The sequence below is a fragment of the Coregonus lavaretus genome (genome assembly GCF_964263955.1).
Source record: "Coregonus lavaretus genome assembly, chromosome: 9".
Classification (NCBI taxonomy): domain Eukaryota; kingdom Metazoa; phylum Chordata; class Actinopteri; order Salmoniformes; family Salmonidae; genus Coregonus; species Coregonus lavaretus.
In genome coordinates this window covers 15,435,866-15,448,170 of record NC_139996.1, presented here as the reverse complement: position 1 = coordinate 15,448,170, position 12,305 = coordinate 15,435,866, and the positions used below count along the sequence as shown (strand labels likewise).

General features: G+C 43.4%; 2 protein-coding genes across 30 annotated transcripts in view; one reads left to right on the top strand and one right to left on the bottom strand.

Moving 5' to 3' along the window:
• Positions 1 to 6,882, top strand: part of LOC311135012 (CCR4-NOT transcription complex subunit 1-like) — a 32,514-nt gene extending 25,632 nt beyond the window's left edge. For 12 of the 24 annotated variants that reach the window (XM_084168834.1, XM_084168843.1, XM_084168840.1 and 9 more), the window contains exons 39-48: positions 3,264 to 3,512; positions 3,744 to 3,907; positions 4,056 to 4,173; positions 4,271 to 4,372; positions 4,464 to 4,637; positions 4,733 to 4,945; positions 5,146 to 5,326; positions 5,421 to 5,553; positions 5,691 to 5,825; positions 6,034 to 6,882. In XM_084168834.1, the coding sequence (XP_084024960.1) occupies positions 3,264 to 3,512; positions 3,744 to 3,907; positions 4,056 to 4,173; positions 4,271 to 4,372; positions 4,464 to 4,637; positions 4,733 to 4,945; positions 5,146 to 5,326; positions 5,421 to 5,553; positions 5,691 to 5,825; positions 6,034 to 6,112 (1,548 nt within the window). In that variant the 3' untranslated portion in view covers positions 6,113 to 6,882. The remainder of the gene's footprint in view (positions 1 to 3,263; positions 3,513 to 3,743; positions 3,908 to 4,055; positions 4,174 to 4,270; positions 4,373 to 4,463; positions 4,638 to 4,732; positions 4,946 to 5,145; positions 5,327 to 5,420; positions 5,554 to 5,690; positions 5,826 to 6,033) is intronic. The other 12 variants (XM_084168839.1, XM_084168835.1, XM_084168838.1 and 9 more) reach the window with 1 other exon arrangement.
• The window catches only part of setd6 (SET domain containing 6, protein lysine methyltransferase), a 27,857-nt gene continuing 22,434 nt past the window's right edge, over positions 6,883 to 12,305 (bottom strand). For all 6 annotated transcript variants that reach the window (XM_084168857.1, XM_084168858.1, XM_084168861.1 and 3 more), the window contains 8 exons: positions 12,060 to 12,131; positions 11,622 to 11,766; positions 11,402 to 11,543; positions 11,109 to 11,303; positions 8,235 to 8,358; positions 7,961 to 8,141; positions 7,657 to 7,799; positions 6,883 to 7,576 (listed from right to left, as the gene is read on the bottom strand). In XM_084168857.1, coding sequence (XP_084024983.1) covers positions 7,253 to 7,576; positions 7,657 to 7,799; positions 7,961 to 8,141; positions 8,235 to 8,358; positions 11,109 to 11,303; positions 11,402 to 11,543; positions 11,622 to 11,766; positions 12,060 to 12,131 — 1,326 coding nt within the window. In that variant the 3' untranslated portion in view covers positions 6,883 to 7,252. The remainder of the gene's footprint in view (positions 7,577 to 7,656; positions 7,800 to 7,960; positions 8,142 to 8,234; positions 8,359 to 11,108; positions 11,304 to 11,401; positions 11,544 to 11,621; positions 11,767 to 12,059; positions 12,132 to 12,305) is intronic.

Below are 12,305 nucleotides of genomic sequence, written 5' to 3'. Positions count from 1 at the left end.
GTGTGCCCTAGTAGGAAGTCTACTGTGTGCAGCTCACCCTGCACTAACATGAATAACATGAGCATGTCTACTTTTGCTAAGCTTCCCAGTAAAGCAATGAAAACAATCAAGCATTCCAGAAAAGTGCTAAAAATAGCCCATGTTAACATATTTAGCTTAAGAAACAAGGTTCGTGAAATCAATAACTTGCTAGTAACAGATTACATTCATATTCTGACAATCTCTGAAACTCACTTAGATAATACCAATGGTAGCAATACATGGTTATAACATCTACAGAAAATACAGAAATGCCAATGGTGGAGGTGTTGCTGTTTTATATTCAGAACCACATTCCTGTAACGCTTAGAGGATCATGTTAAATAATGTTGAAGTAATATGGCTACAGGTTCATCTGCCTCACCTAAAGCCTATTATTGTGGGAAGCTGCTATAGACCAAGCGCTAACTGTCAGTATCTGGATAACGTGTGAAATGCGTTATCATGAACATGTATTGATCACATCTTTACTAATGCTGCAGAGATTTGCTTTAAAGTAGTATCCAAATCCATAGGATGTAGTGATCACAATATAGTAGCCATATCTAGTAAAACAAAGTTTTAGTCATTTAGCAGATGCTCTTATCCAGAGCGACTTAGTTAGTGCATACATTTTCATACTGGCCCCCCGTGGGAAACAAACCCACAACCCTGGCGTTGCAAGCGCCATGCTCTACCAACTGAGCTACAGGGGACTATATGTATGTGTGTGTGTATATATATGTGTGTGTGTGTGTGTGTGTCTATATCCATGTGTGTGTGTGTATATAAATGTATGAGGTCATACAATACGTTTTGTAGTGATTCTTATGTTGATGATGTAACAAATATTTGTTGGTGTGTAATGAGGAGCAAACACACTGCACTTGACACATTTATGAAATTGCTTATTCCAGTTACTAATAAGCATGCACCCACTAAGAAAATGACAGTTAAAACTGTTAAATCTCCGTGGATTGATGAGGAAATGAAAAATTGTATGGTTGAGAGGGATGAGGCAAAGGGAATGGCAAATAAGTCTGGCTGTACAACCGATTGGCAAACCTACTGCAAATTGAGAAATCATGTAACTAAATAAAAAGAAGAAACTATACTATGAAAAAAATAGATATAAAGAATTATAGTAAAAAGCTTTGGAGTACCTTAAATGATATTTTTGGCATAAAGGCAAACTCTGATCCATCATTCATTTGAGTCAGATGGCTCATTCATCACAAGGCCCACTGATATTGCCAATTACTTTTAAATATTTTTTTAATTGGCAGGATTAGCAAATTTATGCATGACATGCCAGCAACAAACGCTGACACTATACATCCAAGTATAACTGATCAAATTATGAGAGCCATTGTCATTTTGAATTCTGTAAAGTGAGTGTGGAAGAGGTGAAAAATATTGTTTATCAACAATGACAAGCCACCGGGGTCTGACAACTTAGATGGAAAATTACTGGGGAAAATAGCGGATGATATTGCCACTCATATTTACCATATCTTCAATTTAAGCCTACTAGAAAGTGTGTGTGTGTGTGTGTGTGTGTGCCCTCAGGCCTGGAGGGAAGCAAAAGTCATTCCGCTACCTTTACTGGCTCAAATAGCTGACCAATCAGCCTTTTCCCAACCCGTAGTAAACCTTTGGAAAAAATGGTTTGACCAGATAAAATGATATTTTACAGTAAACAAATTGACAAGACTTTCAGCACGCTTATAGGGAAGGACATTTAACAAGCACAGCACTTACACAAATGACTGATTGGCCGAGAGGAATTGGTAAGATTATTGTGGGGGCTGTTTTGTTATACTTCAGTGCAGCTTTTGACATTATCGATCATAGTCTGCTGCTGGAAAAATGTATGTTATGGCTTTACACCCCCTGCCAAATTGTGTATAAAGAGTTACCTGTCTAACAGAACAGTGTGTTCTTTTAATGGAAGCCTCTCCAACATAATCCAGGTAGAATCAGGAATTCCCCCAGGGCAGCTGTCTAGTAGGCCCCTTACTTTTTTCAGTCTTAACTAACGACATTACACTGGCTTTGCGTAAAGCCAGTGTGTGTGTGTATGCGGGTGACTCCACACTATACACGTCAGCTACTACAGCGACTGAAATTACTGCAACACTTAACAAAGAGCTGCAGTTAGTTTCAGAATGGGTGGCAAGGAATAAATTAGTCCTAAATATTTCAAAAACTAAAAGCATTGTATTTGGGACAAATCATTCACTAAACCTTTAACCTCAACTAAATCTTGTAATGAATGTGGAAATTGAGGTGACCTAAACTGCTTGGAGTAACCCTGGATTGTAAACTGTCATGGTCAAAACATGTTGATACAACAGTAGCTAAGATGGGGAGAAGTCTGTCCATAATAAAGCGCTGCTCTGCCGCCTTAACAACACTATCAACAAGGCAGGTCCTACAGGCCCTAGTTTTGTCGCACCTGGACTACTGTTCAGTCGTTTGGTTAGGTGCCACAGAGAGGGACTTAGGACAATTACAATTGGCTGAGAACAGGGCAGCACGGCTGGCCCTAAAATGTACACTAACAGCTAACATTAATACATGTCCATCTCTCCTGGCTCAAAGTGGAGGAGAGATTGACTTCATCACTACTTGTTTTTGTAAGAAGTGTTGACAAGCTGAATGAACCGAGCTGTCTGTTTATAAACTACTAGCACACAGCTCGGACACAGATGCATACCCCACAAGGCATGCCAACAGAGGTTTCTTCACAGTCCAGAACAGACTATGGGAGACGCACAGTACTACATAGAGCCATGACTACATGGAACTCTATTCCACATCAGGTAACTGATGCGAGCAGTAGAATCGGATAAAAAATCTAATAAATAAAGTAATTCAAATGCACCTTACAGGACAGCGGGGACTGTGAAGACACACACAGGTACAGACATGCATACGGGCGCTAGCATACACACTTTACGCACACTTACATTGGAATATTGTTATATGGTGGTTCCATATATTTTGTGTTGTGGTGGTATGACAGTGTTATATGATGTACTGTTTTATATTTGTTGTATTATATTAAGTGTCTTCATGTGTTTGGACCCCAGGAAGAGTAGCTGCTGCCTTGGCAGCAGCTAATGGGGTTCCCTAATAAAATACTAATCCACACTAACTGTGTATTTCATGAAAAAATATACAACACTTCTAACTAGATTATGGAAGACAATTCTCACTACTGTACTTACTGTCCTCCCCAGATGCACCAGCAGGGCATTCTGAAGACTGATGACCTGATCACGCGTTTCTTCCGGCTGTGCACAGAGATGTGTGTGGAGATCAGCTACCGCGCCCAGGCCGAGCAGCAGCACAACCCTGCGGCCAGCGCTGCCATTATCAGGGCCAAGTGCTACCACAACCTGGACGCCTTTGTGCGCCTCATCGCTCTGCTGGTCAAGCACTCCGGAGAGGCCACCAACACAGTCACCAAGATCAACCTGCTCAATAAGGTAAGAATCAGGAGGATACTCACCATGGAGGCTGAAGAATAAGCTTTCTACTTTGTAAAGATCTCACGGAAAGACAACCGTACAGTTGAAAACCTCAAACTGCAATATCAATGTAATTCATTGTTTTGAGGACTTTCTTTTTACACAACCACAGATTTCAGATAAGAAATGTTCTTGTGACTTGATGACATGATTACTGGGCTCATCTGAATGTCCCTTGACTGGTCTCAGGTTCTAGGTATTGTGGTTGGAGTGCTGATCCAGGACCATGATGTGAGACAGACAGAGTTTCAGCAGTTGCCTTACCACCGCATATTCATCATGCTGCTGCTTGAGCTCAATGCCCCCGAGCATGTGCTGGAGACCATCAACTTCCAGACCCTCACCGCCTTCTGGTAAATGCTGCCATCACGCCTGTTCAGAAAATATTGATCAGTGATGGTCAGGACATCTTAAAGTTCACTTTCCTCAACTCTGTAAATGTGTGGTGCTCATCTGTAGTGATTTTGTTTCTGATGTTTAGTTTTTTCCTTATGTCCACAGCAACACTTTCCACATCCTGAGGCCTACCAAAGCCCCTGGCTTTGTCTACGCTTGGCTGGAGTTGATCTCTCACCGGATCTTCATCGCCAGGATGCTGGCACACACCCCACAGCAGAAGGCAAGGACAAGTCACTGTTGTGTTAGTGCAATGTCTGGGTGGGTGTTTTTGCTGCTGAAGAGCAACCATTGATAACCTTTATTTTCTCTTCTCTTAGGGTTGGCCCATGTATGCCCAGCTGCTCATTGATCTGTTCAAGTACCTAGCGCCATTCCTAAGGAATGTTGAGCTCAACAAACCTATGCAAATCCTCTACAAGGTATGGAAGCTGCTCTTAATGTTTTTCTTTCCCTTGAATCGACTAATAACCTTACTGACTGGATTTGACTGAATATTTCTCCTGTCCTCAGGGCACCCTGCGTGTCCTCCTTGTCCTGCTGCATGACTTCCCGGAGTTCCTGTGCGACTACCACTACGGCTTCTGCGACGTCATCCCGCCCAACTGCATCCAGCTCCGCAACCTGATCCTGAGTGCCTTCCCACGCAATATGAGGCTTCCAGACCCCTTCACTCCCAATCTGAAGGTACAGCTGAATGACAGACCCTAAAATACATTATTACACTGAAAATGGTGTTCTGTAACTGTTTTTAGATTTAGTAAATTATTTTTGTTTACTAGGTTGACATGCTCAGCGAGATCAACATTGCTCCACGCATCCTCACTAACTTCACTGGAGTGATGCCCTCTCAGTTCAAGAAGGATCTGGACTCGTACCTGAAGACGCGCTCCCCCGTCACCTTCCTCTCTGAGCTCCGCAGCAATCTGCAGGTAGGGGGCGCCACTCTGGGTCCCTGGAAGTATTTGCAGCACAACGACACATCTTTAGACCAGGTTAAGTTTTGACTCTTTGAGCAAATGTTCAAATGTCGATTTTGTCATGAATTGTATCTGAAGTGTCATCGTACGTGGGTGTTTCATTGCGTGTGTCTGTAGATAGATCTAACCAATGCAATCTGGAAACAAAACTAGTCTCCTTCCATTGCATAGTGTTTTACATTTTGTTCTCCTTTTTACCCAACAAACCTTTCTAGGTGTCAAATGAGCCAGGCAATCGTTACAACATCCAGCTGATCAATGCACTGGTGCTGTACGTGGGGACCCAGGCCATCGCACACATCCACAACAAGGGCAGCACTCCCTCCATGAGCACCATCACTCACTCAGCCCACATGGACATCTTCCAGAACCTGGCTGTGGACCTGGACACTGAGGGTAAGACACACACACACGAAAGCATACTATTTTTTATTTTATTTTTTGTATACAGGGTGGTGTTCTCATCATTCTCTCGTTCCTCTGTTCCCAGGGCGCTATCTTTTCCTGAATGCGATTGCTAATCAGCTGCGCTACCCAAACAGCCACACCCATTACTTCAGCTGCACCATGCTCTACCTGTTTGCTGAGGCCAACACAGAGGCAATCCAGGAGCAGATCACCAGGTAAATATTGTTCTCTAGTTATCTACAAAGAAGTCTTGCATATGAAGACCAGGCATTGCAGAACTACCTGCATTTTATGGATCCGTTTCCTTTCCAAGTGTTTATAATCGTTAACAAGCCTTTGCTCCTGTCTGTAGGGTTCTTCTGGAGAGGCTGATTGTGAACAGGCCTCACCCCTGGGGACTGCTCATCACCTTCATCGAGCTCATCAAGAACCCTGCATTCAAGTTCTGGAGCCACGACTTTGTGCACTGTGCCCCGGAGATTGAAAAGTATGTGCTCATTCACTCTCTACCAGAGTTGGCTTCTCACTCAGCTGAGATGACTTCACCTGCAGAGTAGTAGCTGGAGGATAACCAGTTAGTAGCACGTTGTGTTCATTTTCTGCTTTATTCAACAACAAAAAAGAAATAGCATTCTAAGATAAGCTGCAGTGGAAGGACTTGGATTAAACGCCCTCCGCTATCTTCTCTCTCTCAGGTTGTTCCAGTCAGTGGCTCAGTGCTGCATGGGGCAAAAGCAGGCTCAGCAGGTGATGGAGGGCACTGGTGCCAGTTAGTCAGCCAGCCTGCAGGAGAGATGCTAGGGCCAAACCCTCCATCCCTGGACCCACCCCACAGATGCCCCCCCCCCCCCCTACATTACTGTTAGCACTGGATGAACTGGCAATGCTGATTTGAAGTTTAAGGACTGCTGCTCCTGGATCTAAGAGTTTTGTTTTGGTCTGGATATGGAGAAGTTAAATGCTGTTTAATATAATTTTGATGTAAATATTAAAAGGGAGATAGAGCTACATGTCTGAAAGGAGTGTCCAACAAATGATCTAACATGTAAAGAAGACGTGTACAGACACACATTCACTCACTACCAAAGCCCTGTTTGTCTCCCTCCTACAGATTTCATGACTGATTTATTTGCGTTGAGGCTTAATGGCTAGTGGATTTAAAAAAGCAGCCTGGTTTTTGATTTTTTTCTTTTTTTTGAGTGGGAGAAAGGCAGTGCACTAGATTCTCTCATGGGTTCACTCCTTTATCTGCTTGGGGTGTGGTGGGGGCAATGGTCTTTCCATTTTAAAGTGGGTTAGGTTCTCCCCGGAACTTGTAAAATTGTTAAATTTCAGATGGGGAATTGAACCTTAACATTTGTACAAAGATCCAAATTGTAGAACAAAAGGACCAATACAGCCCATTTTGTAAGGATTTTGAATGTTTTGTAAATGTATTGGTCCGTGTGTTGTATTTTGTAGTCCTTTATAGTTGCCTTTAGTTCTTGCTACTTATTTCCTGTATGTATGCATACTGTAGTTACTCATTAAACAATTGAACTGCATTTGTTTTTTTCCCTCCGATGACAAAGAGACTGCTGTTTTAATTTTATTATGCAAAACATGACAATGTACATTACAACAGGTAAAACGATATGTAATGTTTAACATGAGCAGTTCACGCGACAGCTGCAGTCCATTGCCGGTTTGGGTAACTTAGTGACCCGTGAAGGACCTTGTATGGAGCAGTACTTCCAACAGTCTCGAAGCCATAGCTCATCAGTCTCATACAAATTCACAAGGATACAGTTAAATCAGTTGTGTTTTCCAAATATGTTCAGTTACAATAGCCAGTGGCTAGGCCTAGCCCCTTTAGGCTTGTTTTGAGTGGAGGTCATAAATCAGGGAGTGCTTTGGCATGGATTCAGTGGTTATTCATGGTTTGGTGAGCTCCAGAAGCTGGTGCAGGATAGTCTTCTGGCCGTAGCGGACCTGCAGTGCTCTCCTCTGCCGGCTGCTCAGTTTAGCATAGCCATCTTTATCCTCCAGCAGCACCTTGTCCTTCTGCATGTCCTCCCCATAGGAGTCCAGTGTGAAGCGGGCTGCAGCGTGCACCAGACGCCTCCAGAGAGGGGGCAGACTAGGCAGACCCTCGTTGGAGAGTGCCTGCAACATTTTCTCCTCGTCGTCATCATCTGCCTCCTCCCAGCCTTCGTTCTCTCTGAAGTCCTCAAACTCCTCTACTGACATGCACAGGATCTAGGGAGAGGCAAACAGCAATGTATACTGGATAGTCTTGAATATACAACTATGCGCTCTAGTGTTTCTGTCATGGTTACCTTGAGTGTTGTGTACATCTCTGTGTCGGTGAGGGACCCTGACTTTCCGAAGATAAAGACTCCCTTGTCTCCCACCATCTCCATCTCACACAACAGACTCCACTTCTCCACCAGGAGGCGCTGTTCAGCTTCAGACCGAGTCACTGAGATGTGGCAGAAACAGATGAACGTGTTAAAGTAAAACCATAAGGATAATTTAGAAGTGTGGGCTCTAATTTGGGTTGATTCAGTATGTGTAGTGCATTAACAAAATGTGTGTCAGTTGTCTATCCACCCCTAGTCAGCATGTCTGATCAGTAGTCACCTTGCACAGCTGCTTTGTATACATTGGACATGGGTATGTCTGCAGTGTCGTTGCTATTGCTTTGATATGGCTCGGCAAAGCCATACATGTGTAGGAGCTGCCAGTTGGCCATCTGGCCATATGTGTTGAACACTTCCTCTCCTTTCCGGATACTTCGCACTGACACCATCTTCAAACACTCCTGTGAATGCAGAGAGAAAAAGGACATATCATATTCTTGCTATACACCCACTATATAGGATTCGTGAACCGAATGTAGGAGTGTTTTACTCACAGGTGTGTACTCCAGATTGGCGTTGTGATTTGACACATGGTTCAACATGTCCGCAATGGGCACCATCATGGGGGGATTGGGGTCCTTCTCATCCTCCTCATCCTCATCCAGGGGCTCCTGGAAACTGCAGGGGAAGAAAGGGAGGAAATGAGAAACAGATTGGATTATATTCAGGCCCAAACAGCAAGCTGATCAGCACTTCGAAGAGAATCAGTAGCACTGCAAAAGCGTCAAAACACTGAAATAGGACAAATCCTTGAAAAGTAAATCAACTCCAAAGCGTAATGGACCATGAAGCAGGACAAGTAATGAGGGAGAAGGTGAATGTTGTTTAAACAGCCATTAAGTTTTTCCTCATAGTACTGTATAGTAAAACACTGGTCTCACCTGGGGTGTAGCCTCTGCCGAGTCCCCAACAACCGGACGTTACGGTTTTCAGGGGAAATGGAAAAGAGCCTGTGATGATAGTCACAGGACTTTCACATTTGGACATTAACAAGGCGTTACTCCTCCACCTTTACTGGATTGGTTGAACAGTGCAGAAGAGTACCTCCTGACAGACCAGTATGTAGACTAGAGGAACTAGTTTCGGGTGTTTATTTTACACCTGCTATGTTAGGTTCCGTGGTGTGTGGAAATCACCCAATCACACAAGAGGGTTGTGGTGTGTGGAAATCATCTCCCAATCACAGGAGTGGCTTTTGAGGGTAGTGCGTATGGCCCAGTACATCACTGGGGCCAAGCTTCCTGCCATCCAGGACCTCTATACCAGGCGGTGTCAGAGGAAGGCCCTCAAAAATGTCAAAGACACCAGCCACCCTAGTCATAGACTGTTCTCTCTGCTACCGCACGGCAAGCGGTACCGGAGTGCCAAGTCTAGGTCCAAAAGACTTCTCAACAGCTTCTACCCCCAAGCCATAAGACTCCTGAACAGCTAATCACGGCTACCTGGACTATTTGCACTGCCCCCCCACCCCATCTTTTTACACTGCTGCTCCTCTTAATTATTTATGCATAGTCACTTTAACTCTACCCACATGTACCGTACATATTACCTCAACTAGCCGGTGCCCCCGCACATTGACTCTGCACCGGTACCCCCCTGTATATAGCCTCCATATTGTTATTTTATTTTACTTCTGCTCTTTTTTTCTCAACACTGTTGTTTTCTTTTACTTTTTTATTTAAAAATAAATGCATTGTTGGTTAAGGGCTGTAAGTAAGCATTTCATGGTAATGTCTACACCTGTTGTATTCGGTGCATGTGGCAAATAAAATGTTATTTGAAGGAATATTATGGAGAATCTGGGTTGCATGTATGCTGCCAGAAACAAGCCTGCTTCCCCCAAAACACATCTGCAAAGTTTTAATAAGTTGCTGTTCCTTAGCTTGGTTATCCAGTTACACTTCAGCTTTATCAGTGATTTGTGTAAAATGAATAATACAAATATGGGTTTAAATTGTAAATACAAAGATATTGATCTATACATAGAAGTACTGTCAACTTTTACATTTTGCACCTCTGAAGTGTAAGGTCTTCACGGGTCCAACATTTTTCTAACTTTTATTTATTTTCGTATCTATTATCATTTGTTTTATCATTATTATTATTGTAGGCATATTTAAGAATCTAAACCAGTTCTTTATATATATAAAAAAAAGTGTTTCATTTTGTTGATACATTTTTGTTGACAAAATTATGTTCGACCTGTCTTTTTAATTTTGTTCTACGTATTTAGTTGAAGGTTAAAAGTAGGCCTGTTGTAAAACAAAAAGCATTAGCCTATTGCTGTAATTTATTGGGTAGACCTACGGTAGGCACTCGCTTTGTTGGTAATTTCAGCAAGATAGGCCTAGCCTGTTCAAAACCTTTGTGAAGGTTTAAACCAGTTCTTTAAATAGGCTTTGCAACCTGTGTTTTGTTTAAGTCTGTTGAGCCATTTTCTTTGGCCAAATTAAGTTAATGTGTTAGGCGCAATATAATAGAATTACCATTAGGCCTAATCACACTCACACCATGAAAAGGAAAAACCAAAAGAGGGCAAGATGCAATATAATAACCTGTTTGTATTTTCCCAATGACATGACTTAGGTTTAGTGTGTTATGGCTTTTATTAGGCTTAGCTATGCAGGCCTATGAAGGCAGTGCGCACCAGCGTTCCAACTGACTAACAGTTGAACTTGAGGCGAGGAAGAATGTTTTAGGCCTACCAGAGTTACTCCTTTAATCTAACCATATAATGCTTTATATTTATTTAAAAAATATTTGGATAGAAAATTAACGAATTAGCCTCCTTCTGTACGCCTATATCTCTATAGCAGTAGTATAAAGAAATGCATGTCGGTGTCGGGAATATGCCGCTGGCATATCTCTATCTTTCTCTTGGTCTCTCTAGGGCTTCTCTTGCTTTATATTTTAAGTATTAATATCATACAGTGGATGCCTATATGCATGCAATGCCTTGATGATGTATTTAGCACTCAAATCTCTGACAGCTGAACCTTGAGGTGGACAATTATTGTTTTAGGAAAGTAACAATAGGTTATAACATTTTGAATATGCTACACATCGGGGGGGGGGGGGGGGGGGGGGGGGTCTGTTTTTCCACAGGCCCTTTTGGAACTGGTCTGACTGTCCTCAGGTCCATTCTGAACAGATCTCGGTTTTACAATGTTTTAATTTATGCATATCTGGTCGTGTGGGAAAGCCACGGATCAAGTTCAGAACGGGTCCAACTTTTTAAACCCGTGAAGACCTCTGCAATATATGTTGCGAGAAATGACAAAATCATAAATGTACAAGCAGCTTAGTAGAAAGGCAGTCATCCCACTCCTCCTCATACTTTCCTTGGTGCCTGAGCCATGCAGCCATACCTGTAAGCCATGACAAAAGCCACCAGGCTTCTGTAGAGGTCCAGTGTATGTCTCGCTGGGTCCCACAGGTCAGGGTGTAACGTGATGAAAGGTAGGACGATGTCTTTGTACTCTTTCTGGATGTTGGTGAGGTCAGTGTCCACCGCCTCTGGGATCCCTGTCCCCTTCAGGAGTCTGTCCCGCTCATCCTTTGACCTACAAATCACATCCACAAAATACAACTCAGAATACTCAAATGCAAAAGTTTACTCAACTCAAGAATATTAGAACATACTGTATGTGTTTGCCCTTACCAGAACATGGGGTGATCCAGAGCTGTGAAGTCAGGCCAGAGGGATAGGTAAGGCCTCCAGTGGGACTGGGGAGATGTGTACTCATACATCAGAGCCAGGAGGAGGGGTACCCAGCCGGACGTGTTCTCCAGAGATGCTTTACCTAGGGAGGACCAGATGTTTTCTTTGGAGGCCTCCGACAAGAGGTGTGTGTATGTGTGTGTGTGTGTTGCAGTCTCACCCTCCTCCAGCACAGCCAGGACCTTGGTGGTGCCTTGCTGAAGAAGAGCCGTTCTGGGTATAGTAAAGAGCAACTCTCCCTCATCTATGTCCTCCTTAGCCAGCATGCCATACTCTGCCACTGTGCCCTCCTTGCTGATGTACACCTTAGAGAATAAACACAACTGAATGACCATTAACACAGAACCCACAGCAATAGTTCCACCCCCAATACTCATTTTAGTCATTTAGCAGACGCTCTTATCCAGAGCGACTTACAGTTAGTGAGTGCATACATTTTTTTTTTCATACTGGCCCCCTGTGGGAAACGAACCCACAACCCTGGCGTTGCAAGCGCCATGCTCTACCAACTGAGCTACAGGGGACTACTCCCGTAGGTCTTTGAAGTATAGGGCTTTTTACAAATTGCAGACAATGTCTTTATACACTTTCTGATTACCTTGTTGTTGAGTTTCAGCCCCACTCCTTCACACCACTGCAGGAAGCTCTGGAGAGGGTCGCTGCCCTCTGTCTACACAGGAAACAAGGATCATCACACCATCAGACTCCCATGACCAAACAATAATAATAATAATATGCCATTTAGCAGACGCTTTTATCCAAAGCGACTTACAGTCATGCGTGCATACATTTTTGTGTATGGGTGGTCCCGGGGATCGAACCCACTACCTTGGCGTTACAAGCG